The 18,707-nt window shown below is 42.7% G+C and overlaps 2 protein-coding genes across 2 annotated transcripts in view; one reads left to right on the forward strand and one right to left on the reverse strand.

The window, feature by feature from the left end:
* The window catches only part of gmds (GDP-mannose 4,6-dehydratase), a 165,747-nt gene extending 154,750 nt beyond the window's left edge, over positions 1-10,997 (forward strand). The window contains exons 10-11 of the mRNA XM_030433532.1: positions 9,559-9,627; positions 10,439-10,997. Coding sequence (XP_030289392.1) covers positions 9,559-9,627; positions 10,439-10,501 — 132 coding nt within the window. The 3' untranslated portion in view covers positions 10,502-10,997. The remainder of the gene's footprint in view (positions 1-9,558; positions 9,628-10,438) is intronic.
* Positions 10,998-16,529: 5,532 nt separating this feature from the next.
* On the reverse strand, positions 16,530-18,707 carry foxc1b (forkhead box C1b). The gene has a single exon (XM_030433528.1). It carries the CDS (start codon positions 18,422-18,424, stop codon positions 17,009-17,011), a length of 1,416 nt encoding a protein of 471 aa, XP_030289388.1. The 5' UTR covers positions 18,425-18,707; the 3' UTR covers positions 16,530-17,008.

Genomic DNA, 18,707 nt, shown 5'->3' on the forward strand with positions numbered 1-18,707 from the left:
TTGGTGTTGGTCTGAGAAACAATATGAAAGTAAAAACAGACAATAAAGCACGTTAAACCATTTTTATTTCTAAATACGTGGTTTGGCTGTTTTGCAATGCCCTATGCACCCTGTTGTAAAGATGTAGCAATGTTAGAATTGTTTCTGGTGAGAAATATGTATTATTTCGCTGAGGTGATGGCCAACGCTACAAAAATTGGACCCAGATCTTTCTTCCAAAATAACCGAGAGTACAGTCAGTGTCTATACTAAACACTGGAGCTGGGTGTCAAAGCCCGACAGACCCCTCAGTGCTTCACAGAGATAACACAACAATTAAGATTAGACTGGATGACATCTTCCTCTCCCTTTCTCTCTCTGTGTCTCTGTCTCTCTCTCTCTGTGTCTCTGTCTCTCTCTCTCTCTCTCTCTCTCTCTCTCTGTGTCTCTGTCTCTCTCTCTCTCCCTCTCTCTGTGTCTCTGTCTCTCTCTCTCTCTCTGTGTCTCTGTCTCTCTCTCTCTCTCTTTGTAGTATGATTGTGAAGAATGTTGTTTAAAGAATGTTTAAAGAAGGGAAATTAGGTTCGCCTTTGATGTCTCCTAAAATATGAAACACCCAGAGGCTGATAGAAATGCAAAACACTCATCTCACACACACACAAACACACACTGGCTGTATTGCACAAAGTGCTACTTCACCCAAACTACATTATACAAACGTGCAAACAGACTAAACACACATTTCACTTTTCACTGGAAATGACTTAACTGCACAGTTTCAGTTTGACCTCAGTGGAAGTGAGCAGTCACCTGAGTACCCCCGACTCTCTTTTTTCCCTCCCCCCCTCTCTCTATATCCCTCCCTCCCTCCATCTCTCACCCTCTCAGTCTGCAGCTTTCTGCTGACTCCAGGAATTATGATCTGTTTCCCGTCCACAGGAATAATAGAATACAGGAGAAGGGGGGGTCGGCAACAGCTTAGTGGAACAGTAGTGAGGAGTCCAGCTCCACTGTGGTTACACCGTGTGCGTGTGTGTGCGTGTGTGTGCGTGTGTGCGTGTGCGTGTGTGTGTGTGTGTCTGCAAATGCATTTATATCCAGATTTGCAAATGTGCAATATTTTCCTCTTTATTTCCATAAACTTTACACATTAAAAGATTATTCTTGGACGTGGACACACACGGCAGAAACACACATTTAACCGTGATTAACAGCCATAAATTGCCGCCCTCCTCCCGTTATCTTGACAGTAAACGCCTCACGTATACAACCAGGCGGCGGGCTGCGGATCTCTCTCGAAACTGCTGCCAGAGCCTTTGGGCACTTAACGCTATCGGCAGTCAGATCCAGCCGCTCGAGTGTGTTTGGAGTGTGTGTGGAGTGCGTCCTCAGCCACGTAAATATTTATCACATGGCTCCCCCAGGAATTTTAATGAGCACTGATGGAGAGCAATCAACACAACAGAGCCCGGAGGAGAGAGAGCCGAGGAGATGAGGAGAAGTGACAGTTTGTGATGTGGTGTTTTGGCTTTTAAACATTGCAAGAGGCTTTTACTATTTTCCTGTGGAGATTCACACTTTCCTGCTTTTCAGCTAATTGTTTCCTGTTGTTTCTGGTGTGTGTGTGTGTGTGTGTGTGTGTGTGTGTGTGTGTGTGTGTGTGTGTGTGTGTGTGTGTGTGTGTGTGTGTGTGTGTGTGTAAAGTGTGTGTGTGTGTGTGTGGGGGGGGGGGGTTTCCTGCATCGGTCGGTCTGTAAATCGAGATGTTTGCTCTTTTGAGATTTGAGGCAGTCGTACATGTCAGTCCCAGCGTAGTCTGTGCGTGCGTGCGTGCGTGTGCATGTGTTTAAGTGTGTAGTGTAGTGTACATACTCAACAGGGTGACAGGGCCACCCTTTAGAGGTCACTTAACACATTGTGCGCAGGCCAAGCTGCATGGGGAGTCAGGGAAGGAAACCTGAGCTATAACTCACACAGCTCTCTCTGACAACCACACATAGAAACACACATACTAGACCTGACCTTTGACCTCTGGCTAGGATAGGCTAATAACTGTCTTGGATTCCTGATGACACAGCATCTCACAATTCATTTAAATTTATCTCAGTGATGCTTTATTAGCTTGACAAAATATAAACATAAAATCACTGATTTGTGTTTTAACAGTGTCACACAGGGAAACAAACAGTTGACCTTTTCAGTCCTAATCAACTACAAATCAAAAGATTTCTTTAAAGGTTTACTAAGGGTCTAGTGAGTAAAGATCCCATATGTATCAGGCTGAATCTAAAATGTTTTTATTCGGTGAATCAGTGCAGTCACAGAACACATGAAGTCATAGTTTCTATATTTCTCTTAAAACATCTTAATGAGTCAATAAAGAGCTGGCACAAGTTGATGCAAAATGAATGTGATACTGTAATGCAGACAATACAATTATTTTTCACAAATGATTCAGTCTATTAGTCACAAATGTGAAATACATTTGTCTTGCCAAATCATAAAGAAAGACAGAGACACTAAATCAGAATATTATCTGTTATATGTATTTTTACTTCAAGTGCACTGGTTCATCAGTATTAGCTGTAGGCATCCCAAAGCAGGAAAATACTTAATTTGAATAGTTTTAAGAGATCAATTTCTCAAGATAAAAGCAAAAATTTGAGAAACGTTGGGTAAAAATGTATTTTATGTGTTGTCTTATCATATTCAACCCCAGAGATAGGGGTCCTCTTGGTTCAGAAATCTGTTCTAATGTCATTTTGAAGTAAAAAAGAGAAGCAGTCATATGCACTCTACCACATAAGTGTCTTGTTTCATCCCTCCCTTCCTCCAGCTGAAACTGTGGGCCTTTTGTGCTCTAAAGGAAGTGATAAGTGGAGGCGATGCTGGCGGAGGTGTGTGAGAAATTGACCAGTAACAGATTTGTGACTCTGTGTCTGAATTGTGATGAAGTCGTCTTTTTTTTATTCAAGTGCTTCTCCACCTGCACACACTTAAACCAGCTTACTCACCTGGTCACATGTTGAACGCAGCAGCCTTCATGTTCCTACAGACAGAGAGTAGTGTCAAGGCTCCTGAGGGGAAACATATTTGTCCCTTCTTCATGTCCCGCTCACTGTCTCAACAGCTTTTCACCCTGGGTATAAAAAGCACAGGATCAGGGTTGAGTTCTTCCATCAAAACCCCAGCAAGGTCAAAGGTCAGAACATCTGGGTCTGGTCGAAACATCTGGGTCTGCTGGAGACATGGAGACCGTGAGCTTCAGACTCTCACAACATTCTCGGCCACTTTATCTGATTTTCTTTGAAGTCACTGTATTTTCAGCCTCATGTCCACTACTGTACAAATACCAGAGACGCTACCGGACTTCCAAAACCACATCATAGTCTCCCAGCATGCAACCCTGAGAGAGAGAGAGGGAGAGAGAGAGACAGAGAGAGAGAGAGAGAGAGAGAGAGAGAGAGAGAGAGAGAGAGAGAGGGAGAGAGAGAGACAGAGAGAGACAGAGAGAGAGAGAGAGTTTCTTGACAACGTTTGATCTGTACCCCGTAAGTGGGTGGTTTTCCAGTAGGAAGAAAAATTAATACAATTTTGGGGCATTTAACATTCTACCTTTCCTTATCTACAAGTGATGTAAGTGCCTTGTATATGTGTGTTCACACGCTGCAACATGTTGTGTGTGTGCCCTTATGTGTTTGCGGGTCAGCCCCGGTGTGCCGTGTGATTTATTGAAAGGCCTTGCAGTGATACCAGAATTCCTTTGCGTTAAATGCCTGCTCTGAGTGCCTTTTACTGCCTGTGTGCTTTATGGACCATGATCACACTCTATTTGTCTCTCGCTTTTACATTTCTAAGGATTATTTTTTATGGCTTCTCATCTTTATTAGGGCAGAGAGTGTCAGCAAAAAGGCAAGAAGGGAGAGATGGGGAATTGTAGGCCTTGTAGTTACGATGATTTATCAGAGTTGAAGGGAATTAGTACTGTTCATGTCTGAGATTGTATCATCAGCGTTATGGCAAGAATGGATCAATAACAGTCCTATAGAGCAGGGGTTCCCAGCCACTAAGGGGGGGTGATGTTATTACCATCTATGTACCGCATTGTGTTTTTGATATTTATTTTTCTTGGAAATGTCAAACATTTTTATGACACATCTAAAGGCAAATCATTATTTATCAACATTAAAAATGTTCAGAAAACTGATCTTATGTACATAAAGGTGTAAATATTTAAGACATTGTTTTTCAGTGCCTTTAAAACCATTACAATTAGCCGTTACAGAGTTACAGAGATAATATACATTATTGTTCGGCTATATTAATGTGCGGAAACGTTTTGGTTCGAGTTGGGGACATATTGTTTCCCAGGCAACTTTGACTAGTTGACCTGTCTAAAAGTAAGAAAGCACTCAGAAAACTGTCAAAATGGAGCACAATTTAATCTTTAAAGTGGAACATTTTCTAAAAGAATGTATCGTGTTTATTACATCTTAGATGCAACTATTAAAGAGCGTTGTTAACATATGTCCTTTTTTTATAAAGCAACATTTGAAATTTGATTTGGAGCAGATTATTTGTGTGACAAAACTTTTTGAATGTGCTTGGACCTCAGTTTAATGATTCAACCACCGAGGCTAATGGATACTGTAATTTTGTGTGCCATTAACATATACATTGGCAAAAAGAATTTCTTCTTTTTTTTTCAGAAACAAAGATTTATTTTTTTTCGTGTGGTCAGAAGCAATTGGCTAAATTGCAAATATTCACACAACTGTTGAGGAGATGATGGGCATCATGGTGACAATGACAGTAATAGTAAACAGTAACAGCTGTCATGTTTCTGTTTTCCTGCTACTCTGCCAGCTTTAAATCCATCAAATACGTCATGACAACGTCCTAATTCCTGCTCATGATACGCATCAGTCCTCAGAGACTGTGATGCTCACTCACATGGTCTCAGAGTGTGAATAGGCGTAGTTCACATTTTCATTTAATCTCTAAAATGTGTCTAATTCTCCCGTCTGAGGATTTTGTCAGATCTAATTTTCAACATTCTTCTACCAGTGTTTGTTATGATAACTGCTGCATATTTTCAGACATGGGCAGAATGCTGCCTTAAACAGGATGTACCAAAACGTTGGGTTTGACTCCAAATCGGATCCATATGAAGATTATATTGTGCCCCCATCTGTTAGTAGTTCATGTTGAATTATTTGCTACATGCTCTGTTTGGGGTGAGTTCACTTGGCCGCAGAATGCTCTTGTTAGCAGTTTGGGAGCAGCTTCTTATTCCACTGAGCCGCAGTCTACAGACGGATCTACGAGGGTGAGTTTGTCTGTCACCTGCAGAAATCCTGGTTGAGAAACTCCAGGCACTGGATTAACTTCCTGCATGCTGAACTGTGTGGTTGTCTGCTAAGACGGCAGACTTAGCAGACAAGAGTCTGATTTCAATATATGTTCTCCTGCCAAGCTCAGATGAACATTTCAGAGGCTAGGCATGACGATGATGAAGATGATGATTTGAGACACTTCCTTCTTCCTGTTAGCACTGGATTTCAGTTGGGCTGCACAATATTGTTAAAAAGTCATATTGTAATTATTTTGACAGATATTGTGATATAATTCATGATTATTATGGCTGATTAAATTTTACATCACAATTTTCAGTATTTCTCCCAGTCTCTGCCAAACAAACATGTTTTAGTACATCTGGAGAACAAGCTTTGTAGGTCAGAGCAACTCTGCAGCACCACAAAATTCCATTAAAACACTGCTTTGTGACACATTTTACCTTTATTAAATAACTGCAGTTGCAATTTGGATATTGCTCATATTGCGATTATCTTTCAATATTCTTTTTTAACATTGTTTAATGACTATTAACGTGTTTTTCTATACAAAATCCTTTGTCTCTGACAGAATCTGCATTACAAGAACTGAAATGTTAAAATAGTATCTGATCGGTTAACAAGACTAAGACTCTGACGGAGTGTCTTCAATGCGAAATTTCGATGCGCAACATTTTGGTTGACATTAAAAAACTATTGAGGTAAGTTTGACTTACTGTGTCACACTGTCTTGGAGTCACAAAAACCTCACTTAGTGAAACTTTGCTACACAAAATCCTTCTAAAATAATGATTGTCAAATCTTAGGAAACAATAAACTCTGGGCCAGTAAGCCAATGTATGCTTCCACATCTGCATGGCCAGGCATGTCCTTTTGACGCAAATTTCATCATCAAACCACATCTGTCAGATACTGATGCTTTGGGTTGGCAGCTTGGGACATACGCCACCCGAAGCATCATCTGGGCCTAAGATTCAACAGTCAACTGTCTTTCCCCAGGAGATTACATTTTGTTGTTTTATTCACAAGATCTTTCAGGACAACATTCTTTGTACTGGTCGTCTATGCAAATTTGTTGGTTGAGGTGGGGCAAGTGAGTCAGTCGGAGCCATCTGGAACTCAACTAAAAGCGGGAAACACATTGTTGTATTTGTCAGTGGGCCTGGCTTCAGTTGAAGTGAATGACAGTTGGAAGGCACCTTGACTGAGGGGACTCACTGCATGTAGTTACAGGTCACAGAAGATATTAAGTGCATTCTGTTGTCATTGCCAGATGAAGAAGGGTCAGATTAAGGTCTTACCTGACTCACTGTAAACCGTCATCATTTGGCATTTCGTCAACAGCACTATACATCACAGCTTGGAGTTCCTTTCAGTTCATTTCATCATTCATTCATTCATCATTTGACAGAAGCTAAACAAAAGGCTACTTCAGGTTTTTCTTTTTCCCACCTCTCATCAGCACGCCAAAATGTATTTGCATTTTTTCCTTTTGATTTGGTTGGCATCTGCATCTGACAGGCTCATATCACATAAGACCCACCCTCTTGGCAGTCAGCAGCCAACCAACAAGAGACAGAAACTGTGCATCACATAAATCTTAAACTTGGTTCAGTTTTCAATAAAAATGTATTACCTGTAACACAGTAACAAAAGCCTCAGAATTTGTGAGGAGACCAGCTGATGTTTCTTTAATGCCAGCTACACAATGTTCTCCATTACAAACCTTAATCAATATAATTATGAAGCAAGTGGATTATTTAATATAATTGTTGAGTAAGTCACCCTATAATAATTACTTCAGCCCCATGATAAATGACGTCTCATTGCTGTAGGTAATTAGTCTGAAAATGTTTCCAGTTATGGCTTCAGAGCCAAAAATGGATTAGAGTAATGTACAGTGCTGCTCACATGAGAACGAGCTGTTTGTGCTGCTGTTACAGGTGGAGGAGAAAATTGTCTGTAGCTTTCATCTGCGCCATGTGAAGTTAAAAATAAAGACGGCTCACCTGGAATTGAACCAGGTTTCTTAAACTGAGCAGTGTCACCAGCTGAATCAGCCTGTACTTGTTCACTATGTGTGTGTTCAGTGTTCTTGCCTTTGTGTGTAATCCGAAGAGTGTGATTAAACGCTGTGGAACCTCTTTGAGATGTGGGTCTCTGCTCAAGAAAAGGCTGAACTATGCCAATGCTGCTGTGAGTGTTCCTCTGTAATAAGATCACCCAGAAAAGACATTTTCAAGAGGTTCAACGTCAGACAGAGACACTGCACTGTTTTTGTGTAGGTCTGATCTCTAGCTCTGGTTTCATGGTTTGAACTAAGCAACTTAGATCCAATTAATGGAAAGTTAATGCAACAGCATTCACTATGTGGCACCCTTTCCTATTATGTTACAAGGCCATCATGTGCAGACTGGTATTCCCAGTTTCTTGGGGAAAAGCTTGACTGGTCCTCAGCTAAGTTATCTAACACCTTTTGCGTAAACCAGGTTTTCAGTTATGGAACTGACCTGGTGATAACATCACTAAAACACCAGGCACACTTTGTGAAACAACTGGCAATGAGACTCCTGTGGCGTCTGTGTTTATGTTCTTTGATTCACTATGATGGAGAGTGACTATCGCGGTGAGCAGAATACTTGCAGTAGTTTTTCCATTTTATCGAAACGGAGAAGATGGTTCTGTTTTTTTGGAACTTGCTTCATGATTTTTTTCCTAATAAACAATCTCTAGAAGCATAGAAGACATGTTGGAGGAAACACAAGCAGCCCTGATTTATTAATCACAGTTCTTAAAGTCAAGAAAAGTCTATTTAACGGGAGGGCGGGTGGTGGGTTCATGAGACACAACTTTGAGTCCAAGTCAAACTCAATTTTCTTTTACAAAATATATTCCTAAACCTTAGCAAGTGGTTTAGCTGTCTAAACTTTTCACCATTTCACCGAGTTTACAGTCCAAAACTCAGGTAATGTGAAATGTTTGTCAGCAAGCTTTATAATTATAAAGTCTAATAGGAGGTTAAGCATTTATTACTGCTAACTTGATCGTGTAGCCCTGCACATGCAAAAGTGATGGTAGAAGGATACCTACAGCTTCATATTTTGAGGATTCAGGCCACTGACAAGTTTGGTGTGACAACATGTTGGATATGTCCGTGGCCTCTGCTGCTCCAATGTGTAGTTACATTTTTCAGCTCTATATATAGGCTCTATAGCTACACTGTAACCCTTTAAATCACACAACACCTTAAAGTAAATCCCTGTGACAAAGTTCCAGAAACTTTCCCAGAAGAGTGTCAGGCTTTCTATAGCAGAAATCAATGTACATTTAGAATGGGATGCATGTGTGAAATGTGTGGGTGTCCACATACTTATGGCCGTTTAGTGTATGTAATTGTAACTGACCATGCAAAGAAAAAACATAAAAGAAAGACAGGGGAAAGAACCAAAGCCATGACTGTGATAAAGAATTACAAAGAAAGAGAAACAGCAGTCTTTGTTGTCCCTTCATCTGATGATTTGAGTCATTGTGGATTTAGCTGCAGGAGGATGGAGAATACAGTATCAGTTAATTGAAAAAGAGATGAGATTCCTCAGTATCAGGTTTCACAGCAACATTTTATTAGACCTCCTGAGGCTAACATGTGTGTTTCTGATACAAGCTTATACACATGATGCCAGAGGCAGGAAAAAAATCCTCGCCAAAGCTGAGATGGAAATAGAAGTCAGAGAAAGAAAGGAAACATAACAAAGACGTAAAGTTGTTTTCAGTCTCTTTGGTGGTCCCAAGCAGGGTCTCTCTGGATCGTGAACCCAGTGCAAAACACGACGGGGGGAAACGTGTAAGGGGGTGAGTTGGGGGGGTGGGGGGGGTGAGTTAAGGGGAGGTTACACCACCAGAGTCCCACAATTTATCATCCTCTGGCACCGACGGGGGCTGTCTGGACAGATCGGTGGTGGGGAGCCGCGAGGGCGGATTGATTGCCAGCGAGACTCTGTGACCTCCCTTTTTCCCCGAGAGAGGATATAGTGTGTGTGTGTGTGTGTGTGTATGTGTGTGTGTGTGTGTGCGTGTGTGTAATCATCACTCTCCATCTCTCGCATCCTGTTGAAGAAATCGAGTTTGGACGTTGAGTCGTCGAATCCACGATGTCTTTATATGAGGACGACACATCAGATCAGACATGACAGATCATTTATTTTTCCTTCTCTCCCTCTGTCTTCAGGAGTACCTCCATGGAGACTGCACCAAAGCAAAGAATACCATGGGCTGGACGCCAAGGGTCACTTTTGAGGTGTGTATCACTCACCTGGTTAAATCAATATCAGATATAAGGGGGAATACTAGAACAGACCTCAAGTGATTCGGTGAAATATAATTCAGCCAAAGAAAGGACAATATCTGTAGATAAAATACCCAAAAAAACAATTCTATGAGAAATGGAAGGATATTTTCTCAGAAGACTGCACCGAGAACTGAGTGTCTGCATGTATCTGTGGTGGCTGGGGTAGCTTAGCCTAGAGTTTTATTAAGTTTAACATAACTTACACTCACTGGCTGCAGCGAAGAAATTCCAACAAAGTAGCAACAAGTACGAGTACAGGCCTTCCAGAGACATCGTGTCTTACATCAGCCTGATATGAACCTATTGTATGTTTGGAATAAGAAATATTTTCCTTTATTGTGGAAGGCATGGAGTTGAATAAAATAAAATAGTAATAAAAGAAACCACGTATAAAAACAAATCAAAGTGATGTTCAATGCTATAAACTGTGTTCAACTGATAGGCAAAGCTATTTTTGGTGTTAACTTGTTTGCTTTTAGTTTATTCACAGCAGAAATTGATAAAATCTATAACATGATATGATCAAAGACTGTCTCGTATTGTCTGGCTTATTGTTAATACAATGCCTGAGTTTGGATGCCATGTTTGAGAAATATAACATATTTCTCTATAAAACTCTCTTTTTGTCCAGCCCTGACATCTTTCATTCTTAAGTTCTGAGGTGCTCACTGTATCAGAGTTGTAATGACAGTTGTCAACCAGTGCAGAAACCTTCCCATCTTTTATTTAAAATAAAATGTTGACCTGTGTCCCTCTGCAGGAGCTGGTGAAGGAGATGGTGGAGGCCGACATCGAGCTGATGAAGGCAGACCCAAATGCCTGAGGCCGGATCAGTCAGTCCACCCATGACTGAAGCATTTTACACTCCTGTGCTCCGACACTGTGACCAGCAGTGGAAAGAGCACGAAGCATTTTTACCTTTGTGACATTTCCAAATGAAGTAATCGTGTCCTTTGTCTTCTTGGTTAGGGAGGTTAAACTGAACCAATCTTTGCCTTTGTGTCTTGGGTCTGCTGTTAGCATGTCATGTCATGTTGGATTCTGTTTTGTTATCACATAGCAGAAATGCCTTTTTATACTCAAACACCGATCATGATATAATTTATAGCCATGGGAAGTTTTAAGGGTTTTATTTATATGCGTTTGTTACTTTTGATTGTGGCTTTGTGATCATGTAAGAACTGAGGTCTATGTAAATAAATAGAATGATGTAAGATTTTATCTTTCACTGGCAAATAAGATTCAACAGGTTTATTAATGATTTGACATATAAATGAAGGAATGGAACATTTGGTATAATAAAAACTGATCTTCTTGCACGTCCTGTCCCTGTTTTTTTGGTGAGGTAGAGGAGGTAAAACTCTGTGTGTGTGTGTGTGTGTGTGTGTGTGTGTATGTGTGTCTGTGTGTCTGTGTGTGTTGCCCAGGTTGTGCAGAGGTCGGCTGGCTCAGCTCTTGTAGTTTCTCCCCTCTCTGCCCGCTTCGGCTCTTTCCAGGGTTTTTATTAGCGAGCACACTGCGCTCTTTTTATTCGGCAGGAAGTGCGTCTTTCCCCGCGCCCGGAGCCCCAGAGTCCCGCTCTCAAACACCCCCTTTCTGTCCAGACTGGCTGCACATCTCGAAGGCGCACGCAGAGAGGGGAGCCTCGCCCCGGACCTGCTGTGGTCCTGATGATAGTCGGGTGTTTTTTTTTTTTACAGTGAAAACACCTCCTATCTAACAAAACGTATTGTAAACCAACTGAGACGTCTTCTGTCTCTTAAACTGTGTTTCTCTGCAGTGAATTAATACTTAATTCTTAGCAAGTCTTAAAAGTGCTGTGAGGGGGTTCAGGTTTTTAAAGCAGTGCGAATTAAGTTGAAACACGTGACTCTGAATCCGAATTTTCTCTTTATTTTTGCAATAATGAACAATTAAAATATTTGCCAAAATATAGATATCTTGCATGTTTATTAAATTTATCTGACAAATTCTGAATGAAATGAATAAAGTGAATATAATAAACGGATTGACGTTGTAATAAGTGTTATTCATTGTGTTTAATAACGTCTGTTGGTTCTTTCATAGGTAAAACTATGGGTGCTGCATGTATGTTTTTACCTAGACGCCTAATTAGGGATATTTTCTAGAGGTGAGAAGAGAATTAAAAAGCGCAATACAAACAGTGTAAAAGTACTGTAACTAAAAGCGCTTTGTCCAAAAATCCTCCCTAGGAAAAATGATTTTACTATAAGAATATAGGCCTACTTAAAATATCAAAAGTAGAAGTACTCATTGTGCACCAGGTATTATTGGGTTGTTATTATTACTGATGCATTGAAGTTAAATAATAATAATTTTGATATTGTGGCTTGAGATTGGAGGAGCTCCGTTTAATTGTATGTTGATCGGTAGTTTTATGTAAAGTAATACCTTAAAATCATGAGTTTTCTTATGTTTTACATATAAAAAAAACATCATCTCTGAAGCTGTCAGAGAGGTAAAGGAGTAAAAATGGCAGCAGTCCCCCCTGAAACGGAGAACCAGCAGAACCAGCTCAAAGGTGTACTTAAATACAGTACGTGAGTAGATGTACGTATTTACTCTCCTCTGACCAGTTGTTTTGGGGTCGAGCGCTTTAAATGTGAGCACCCCTGCAGCGCTCAGTGAGCGGTGTGAGCAGGCTGGGATCGCCTCTGTCTGTTCTGCAGGGCGAAAACACCTACAGGCCGTTTAAACGGCTCTGTGATCGTCCCGGACAGCGCTGCGTCTGTGCGTCGGGCTCTGAATGAGAACCAGATGTGGCTCTGAGGTTGTTTGGGCCCCTGAAACCGCTGCTGAGAGCAGAAAACACACACTGAGCGGGGCTCAGCCTCTCGCAGGTGCACCGCGTTTAGAAACAGCTCAACAACAATTAGGCGAGTCTTGTGATCAGGTTTACTGCTGGCAGTCAGAGAGAGAGCTGAGCTGGATCTGCTGCCCGAATGGAAAGAAATCAGAAACTTTGATGCAGCTAAACAAACAGTTAGAGAGGATTAAACAGCTGGACGGTCGATTTAGAGTCATGAGGTGGTCACCGGTTCTTTAAATCTTTCCAAGACAAGAATATTAGTGGGTTTTTTTTCTGTCAATCTGATGAACAAAGCGGGAAAACTCTCGCTTTAAAGCTGCAAGAGGGGAGAGGAGCTGCAATATTTCAACTTTTTGCTCCCTTAATTGTAATAAAAATATTCTTAGGAAACAAAATTTAGTATTTATATATTTGAATGTGCTCAGTTAAAATGTCTCTTTAATAATTGTCATTTAGGACCGCTGGATGTTTTTATTTATTCATATAATCACGCTTAATTGGGCTCAGAATAACCTTATATTAATTGTTCCTTGTTCAAAGGGAGCTTGAAAAGCAGTGTGTAAACCTCAGAGAGGAGCAGTGGCACACAAATAAAAAAAGAAATTAAAGGTTGCCTCTCCAAAAATGGATCAAATCGTGAGAAGTCTCAAAGTGAACAGTCATCCAAGAGATGAGACTAATGTCTGGAAGGTCTGACGCAAAAGTAAAGTTTCCTTTTTTAAAAGAAAAAACAAAAAAAAAAAGCAAAAAACACTTATCCGTCCATGTCAGCTGCCTGTGACGCATAAAACCAATCATCACCATGAAATTGTTGTTTAACATTTCATTTCAGCTCTAACTGACGGACACCCCTCCTCTGAGAGCGTTCATCGGTTTGACTTGTAAACTAGATGAAGGGTTCAGCTGAGCAGGGAAGCTCAGCGCGAGCTTTAGATACATTATACGCCCTCCATTATTCCACGTTTAAAAACTGACTCAAATATTTGTTAGATCCTGCATGATTAAAAAACAGCGACGAGATCACAACCATCGCTTCTGCTCTAAGGGATTTTAGCTCCACTGAGACGCAACATACCAGACTCCACTGAGCACACACACACACTTGAGATATAAGAGAGGAGAGGTGTAGTTAAACCTCCATCCAAACAGCCGCACATTTTCTGTATTTAAACGCCGTCCTCTGTAATCTCATATTCAGATGATCCTTCCTACTGTAATGTTTTGATATAAAATACACAGTTTTATTGATTAAAAAAATCTTTAAAGGGCCTCACAAGCGAGATTATAATGAATACTCTCAGATTCTTACGATTTTGGACGTAAAACGCGCAGTTACTATAAAGCAACACGTTAATCTCCTAATTTGAGTTTTGACTTCTGCTGCGAAAATAAAACGGGTCAAACTGCTGAAGTTTTGCTGCCGAACCTCAACTTGGAAAACGTTCGATCCAGCGGTGCCTCGGGGTTTGTTTTACACAATAAAAGTCGCTTCTTAAAAATCTAAATGAGCCTCTGCGTAAGAAAATAGTCCCCCTCCCCTCACTGTAAAGACAATATCTTCTGTGTGAGTCCGCCGACGCTCTCAGTTGTTTTCAGGTGCTTTTCAGCGTGATTTCCTGCCAAACGCTGAGCGCATCAGATGAGGGCTCTCAGGTTGCCACTCGTCTTTGTGCTGCTCATCAAACTGCGGTCAATGCGCCAAACAGAACATCTGCAGACGCCTGGTGCAGTTAAAGACAGCCACACATCTGCCTGGAGGCGATGTGCATTCTGTTAATTAACTAGGAACATGGGGAAACCTTACACACAACCTGACACAATAACCTAGTAATTCCTTCATTAGGGCCCTTTTGAGTGCGCCTTTAAAGCGCGCTGGCAGCGTGTCCAGCCCCAGCAGCTCCTCTCTCCTCTGGGAGGCCTGTGAACCGCCACAACAATGCACGAGTCCCGGAGCTGGTGGGTTTAGATAAGGTAGTGACAGGCTTTACTGCAGCCTCCTCGCAGGCCTTTCCTAAAGTGCATTGTTGACATCCTCTCCATTGACCTCCGTCACCTCCGCCTGTCTCATCCTCAAGATGAAAAATGATCCGCAGCCGTGACTGGATTTCCCTTCCTGAGCCTCGAGTGCCGCATCAATCAGACCGACGTTTGTTTACAAGCAATAATCTAGTTTTTAATTCCGCTTTTTGCGCATCATTTTGAAGTTGAAGCTCTCGTGGGGAATGCGCTGCGGTGGAGCCAACAGCGCGCTGTTTAAGTTAGTTTTATGGGCTTCGACTCATCTGCCCGCCGGCCCTGTGTGGGGAAAGAGGGCGCGCTGGAGTTTTGGAGTTTCACTGACTCATTAAAGTCTCATCCACACAGCCTGAGAGTGACTGACGGTCACGTTTGAGCTTTCACTGCCTGCCTGCAGAGCACACACACACACACACACACACACACACACACACACACACACACACAGAGTGGAAGTGTTAGTGTTTTTTTCTAGTGTTTTATTGTCTTCAAGGGAGTGAAAATGTCCTAGCAGGCTGCTAGATCTGAGGTTAGGAGGCAAAAAGGATTATTATTATTATTATTATTATTATTATTATTACTATTATTATTATTATTATTATTATTATTATTATTATTATTATTATTGTTGTTGTTGTTGTTGTTGTTGTTGTTGTTGTTGTTATAGTTTTTTAACTTGATTTGTTATAACTATGGTACGTGACCCATTACTCACATGTCCGCGTGGCTCGGGCCATTAAAACATAACTATTATTTAAAATTGGAAAATGTATAATAATTCAACTTTAGTTAACAGTTATGAATGAAATGCTTTGTAAAACATTTCTGAAGCAATTGTAAAAGGTTATAAACATGACTTGCAACTCTATAACGACCATCCAGATAATGTTTACAAGCGACATGAACTACAGTTTAATTAAGTATTAATTGACATATATTTATGATGGTTCTTAGAAAGTGTTGCTTGTTTTCATTTTACCTCTTGTATTCAAAAAAAAGAATTAAAATACGTAATTAATGCTATCGCCTTTTTTAATGTCTAGAGTAGCGCTGGACATGCACAGCTGACATGCGGATGTGCCTGCACACCTACAAGAAATTAAAGGGGGAAAAAAATAGAAAAGTTTTGATCTTCGTAACAATCTGTGTGTTTATGGGGGGAGGTCATCGGGCTCTACGTCATCAGGGGAAATAAACAAACATTTGACAGCAGCGATGTGCCACTCAGTCAAGTCAGGTCAGTGCTGCTGGAAAACTCCAGCTGCAGGGCGCGCAGTGCAAAGCAGGCCGCTGTCCTGTCAGGCTCTGCTCGGGAGGCACAATGTCTCTGAAACGTGCAGAATAAATGCAGCAGCTGCAGCCTTTTTGCATCCGTCGTTCACATGCAGCAGTCAGACAGGAGCCTGCTCTGTTTGCAGTGGCTCATTTGTTTTGCTGACGTGCCTTAGTGAGTTCAAACCGCACCGCCGAGCTGCTGCCACACATGTGTTTATTTACCGCTTGAATGTTGAAGATATAGAAGCTGCAGCTCGACCCAAAGTGTTCATACTGAAGGTGAAAAGCAGCATGGATCTGTCTGACCTCTCACAGCTTGATATTTTAGGTTACCTCGGCTGTACGGTTGGATTCGGCCTCCGCAGCGCAAAATAGGGCCGCAAACCTCCTGATTACTTTTTAATGAAATATTCATTCTTGAAGCAAACAGGTGTTATGAACCTTTGTCTCTGTAATTCATTATTGTTTATTTTATATTTTAAATCCAAATTATGAGGATTCATTGAAATAATCCTGTGCTCTTACAGACTTTAACCTCTCTGAAACACTCTGAAAAAACTGGCTTTCGGTGGCCACCCCCTCAAAATTATATAGAATGTAACAATAATAATAATATTATAATAACAATAATAACTCCAAAAAGACATGTTGACCTCCTCCGGGTTCTCTTTCTCTTCATTTAAAAATACTCACGTCCACTAACATTAATACTGCTAATAAATCACTCAGGTTTAAATCAAATAGACGGCACTTTATTAAACAAACAAAATGTAATGCCTTCAAAATAGTTTTTTTTTAAAACAAATTAGACAAAAGGAATAAAATAAGTCAGTACAGACTACAAAGTCCCCCCTCTGTTTCTATACAAGAACTGGGACAAATAAAGGCAGCGATAAGAAAAACCGGAAAAACTTTTTAAGAGTTTGGTCCTCAGTATCCATCCACTCCCTTTTTCTAAAAATAAATTACTATATTAGGCTATAATTTACAGTCTATAGTCATAAAAGCTGCTGGTATTCGCGCCATCTTTATAAACAATTCTCAAAGTGAGAGGGAAGACACTTACGTGTTTGTGGTGTTACACACGCCTCGACAGAACAGTCTCTGAGTCTTTATGTCCATTCGGTGTGTGAATAAAAGACGAAAAGTACAAAAAAAATATAGAAAACATATATTAGAGTTATTAATTTAAAAGACACACTGTGGCGCTCAGAACTTGCTGCAGTCATAAACAAACGCTCCTGAGGTGCGGTAGATGGACTGGCCGGATGGGAAAGCCATCTGACAGCTATTATTCCCGTTGACCGGGGAGCCGTTGAGCCCGATCCGCTGGGACTCGAACATCTCCCGCACAGAGTGGAAGTTCTGCTGCTGCGCCGGGTAAGCCGGGCTCAAGTGGCTCAGGTCCCCGTACCAGGACGTGAGTCGTCCCTGGTGCGCGTGGTGGCCGTCCTGGCCCGCCTGGCTCAGGTTGCCGTGTCCGAGCGGGGACGCGGTGGTCGTGGTGATGCAATAGTCGGGCAGAGCCTCCTCCACCGTGGTGGAGGGCGCCAGGTGGCCGCCGGATGATCTGTCCCCCGCGTACAGGCTCATGGCTTGCATGTTGCAGTGATAGGTCGCGTTGGAGTTCGTGGAGACGACGTTCTGGTTGCAGGTCGGTGAGCTGTACGCGGGTGTCTGGTTGGGGGAGTAGTTGAGCGACAGTGAGGGGGTGATACCTGTCCGAGAGGAGGCGATGAGTGGCGGGGACATCTCGGCCTGCGGAGACCCCCGCAGGGTGGTCATTATATTATCTACGCTGAAGCCCTGCGCCTGGGCCTGGCCGTGGTGGTGGTGCTCGGGTCCGTCCATGCTGAGTGACCGGGTGGAGGGCACGCTGTGTGGGCTGCCTGTTGACATGCTGCTGCTGCTGTCGGGGCTCTCGATCTTGGCCACGGCGCTCAGGGCCGGGGACACGGCCTGCGGCGGCGTTGTGGTCCCGTTCTCCGTCTTTATATCCTGGATCCGCACCGGCTGAGAGCCCTGCCCCGGCGGGTCCTGCTCCTGGCCCGGGGTGCGAGCTGAGGGGTCTTTCCCCTGTCTGTCCCGATCATCCTTGTCCTTCAGCACGTCCTTCTTTTTGAACCTCCTCCGGCGCCGTAGAAAGCTGCCGTTCTCAAACATGTTGTAGGAGTCCGGGTCCAGGGTCCAGTAGCTGCCCTTACCCGGCTTCTTATCGTCCCGGGGCACTTTGACAAAACACTCGTTGAGCGACAGATTGTGCCTGATGCTGTTCTGCCAGCCCTGCTTGTTGTCCCGGTAGAAGGGAAACCTCTCCATGATAAACTGATAAATCCCGTTCAGGGTGATCTTCTTCTCCGGTGAGTTCTGGATGGCCATGGTGATGAGAGCGATGTAGCTGTAGGGGGGTTTGACCATGTCCTTCGGCTGGTGCTGAGGGGTGTACGGTCCGTACGCGCGGGCCATGCTGGCCGGGTACTGGTCATGGGCCGCATGGGAGTACATGCTCATGGGCGCAGGCATCCCGGTGTATCCACCGCCGGCCCGGTAGTAGCTCTGGTCGCTACTGATGTACGGTACAACTCCCAAAGAGTTGGGACTGGAGACGGAGTAGCGCGCCTGCATCCTGCGCAATGCGTAAAACCTCCCCAAACTACTTCCCCCCACAAACTCTCACAACTTCAGCGTGTGCTCCGGTTCTGTAACTGTCCCTCTTTTGTCTGGAAGTCCTCTTTTTTTAAGCCACAGCTGGCCACGGTGAACCGGAGAGAGCGCGCGCTGCTGCAGTGAACATTTGGGAACTGAGGAGGCTGAAAGGAAGGCTGAGTCTACACAGCGAGGAATTACCCTTCACATTTTTTCCTCCCTTTTGGCTGCTCGGGCTGCTCCTCCCCGAATGTGTGCTCCA

This window comes from Sparus aurata, chromosome 11 (assembly GCF_900880675.1).
Source record: "Sparus aurata chromosome 11, fSpaAur1.1, whole genome shotgun sequence".
In the NCBI taxonomy this organism is placed as follows: domain Eukaryota; kingdom Metazoa; phylum Chordata; class Actinopteri; order Spariformes; family Sparidae; genus Sparus; species Sparus aurata.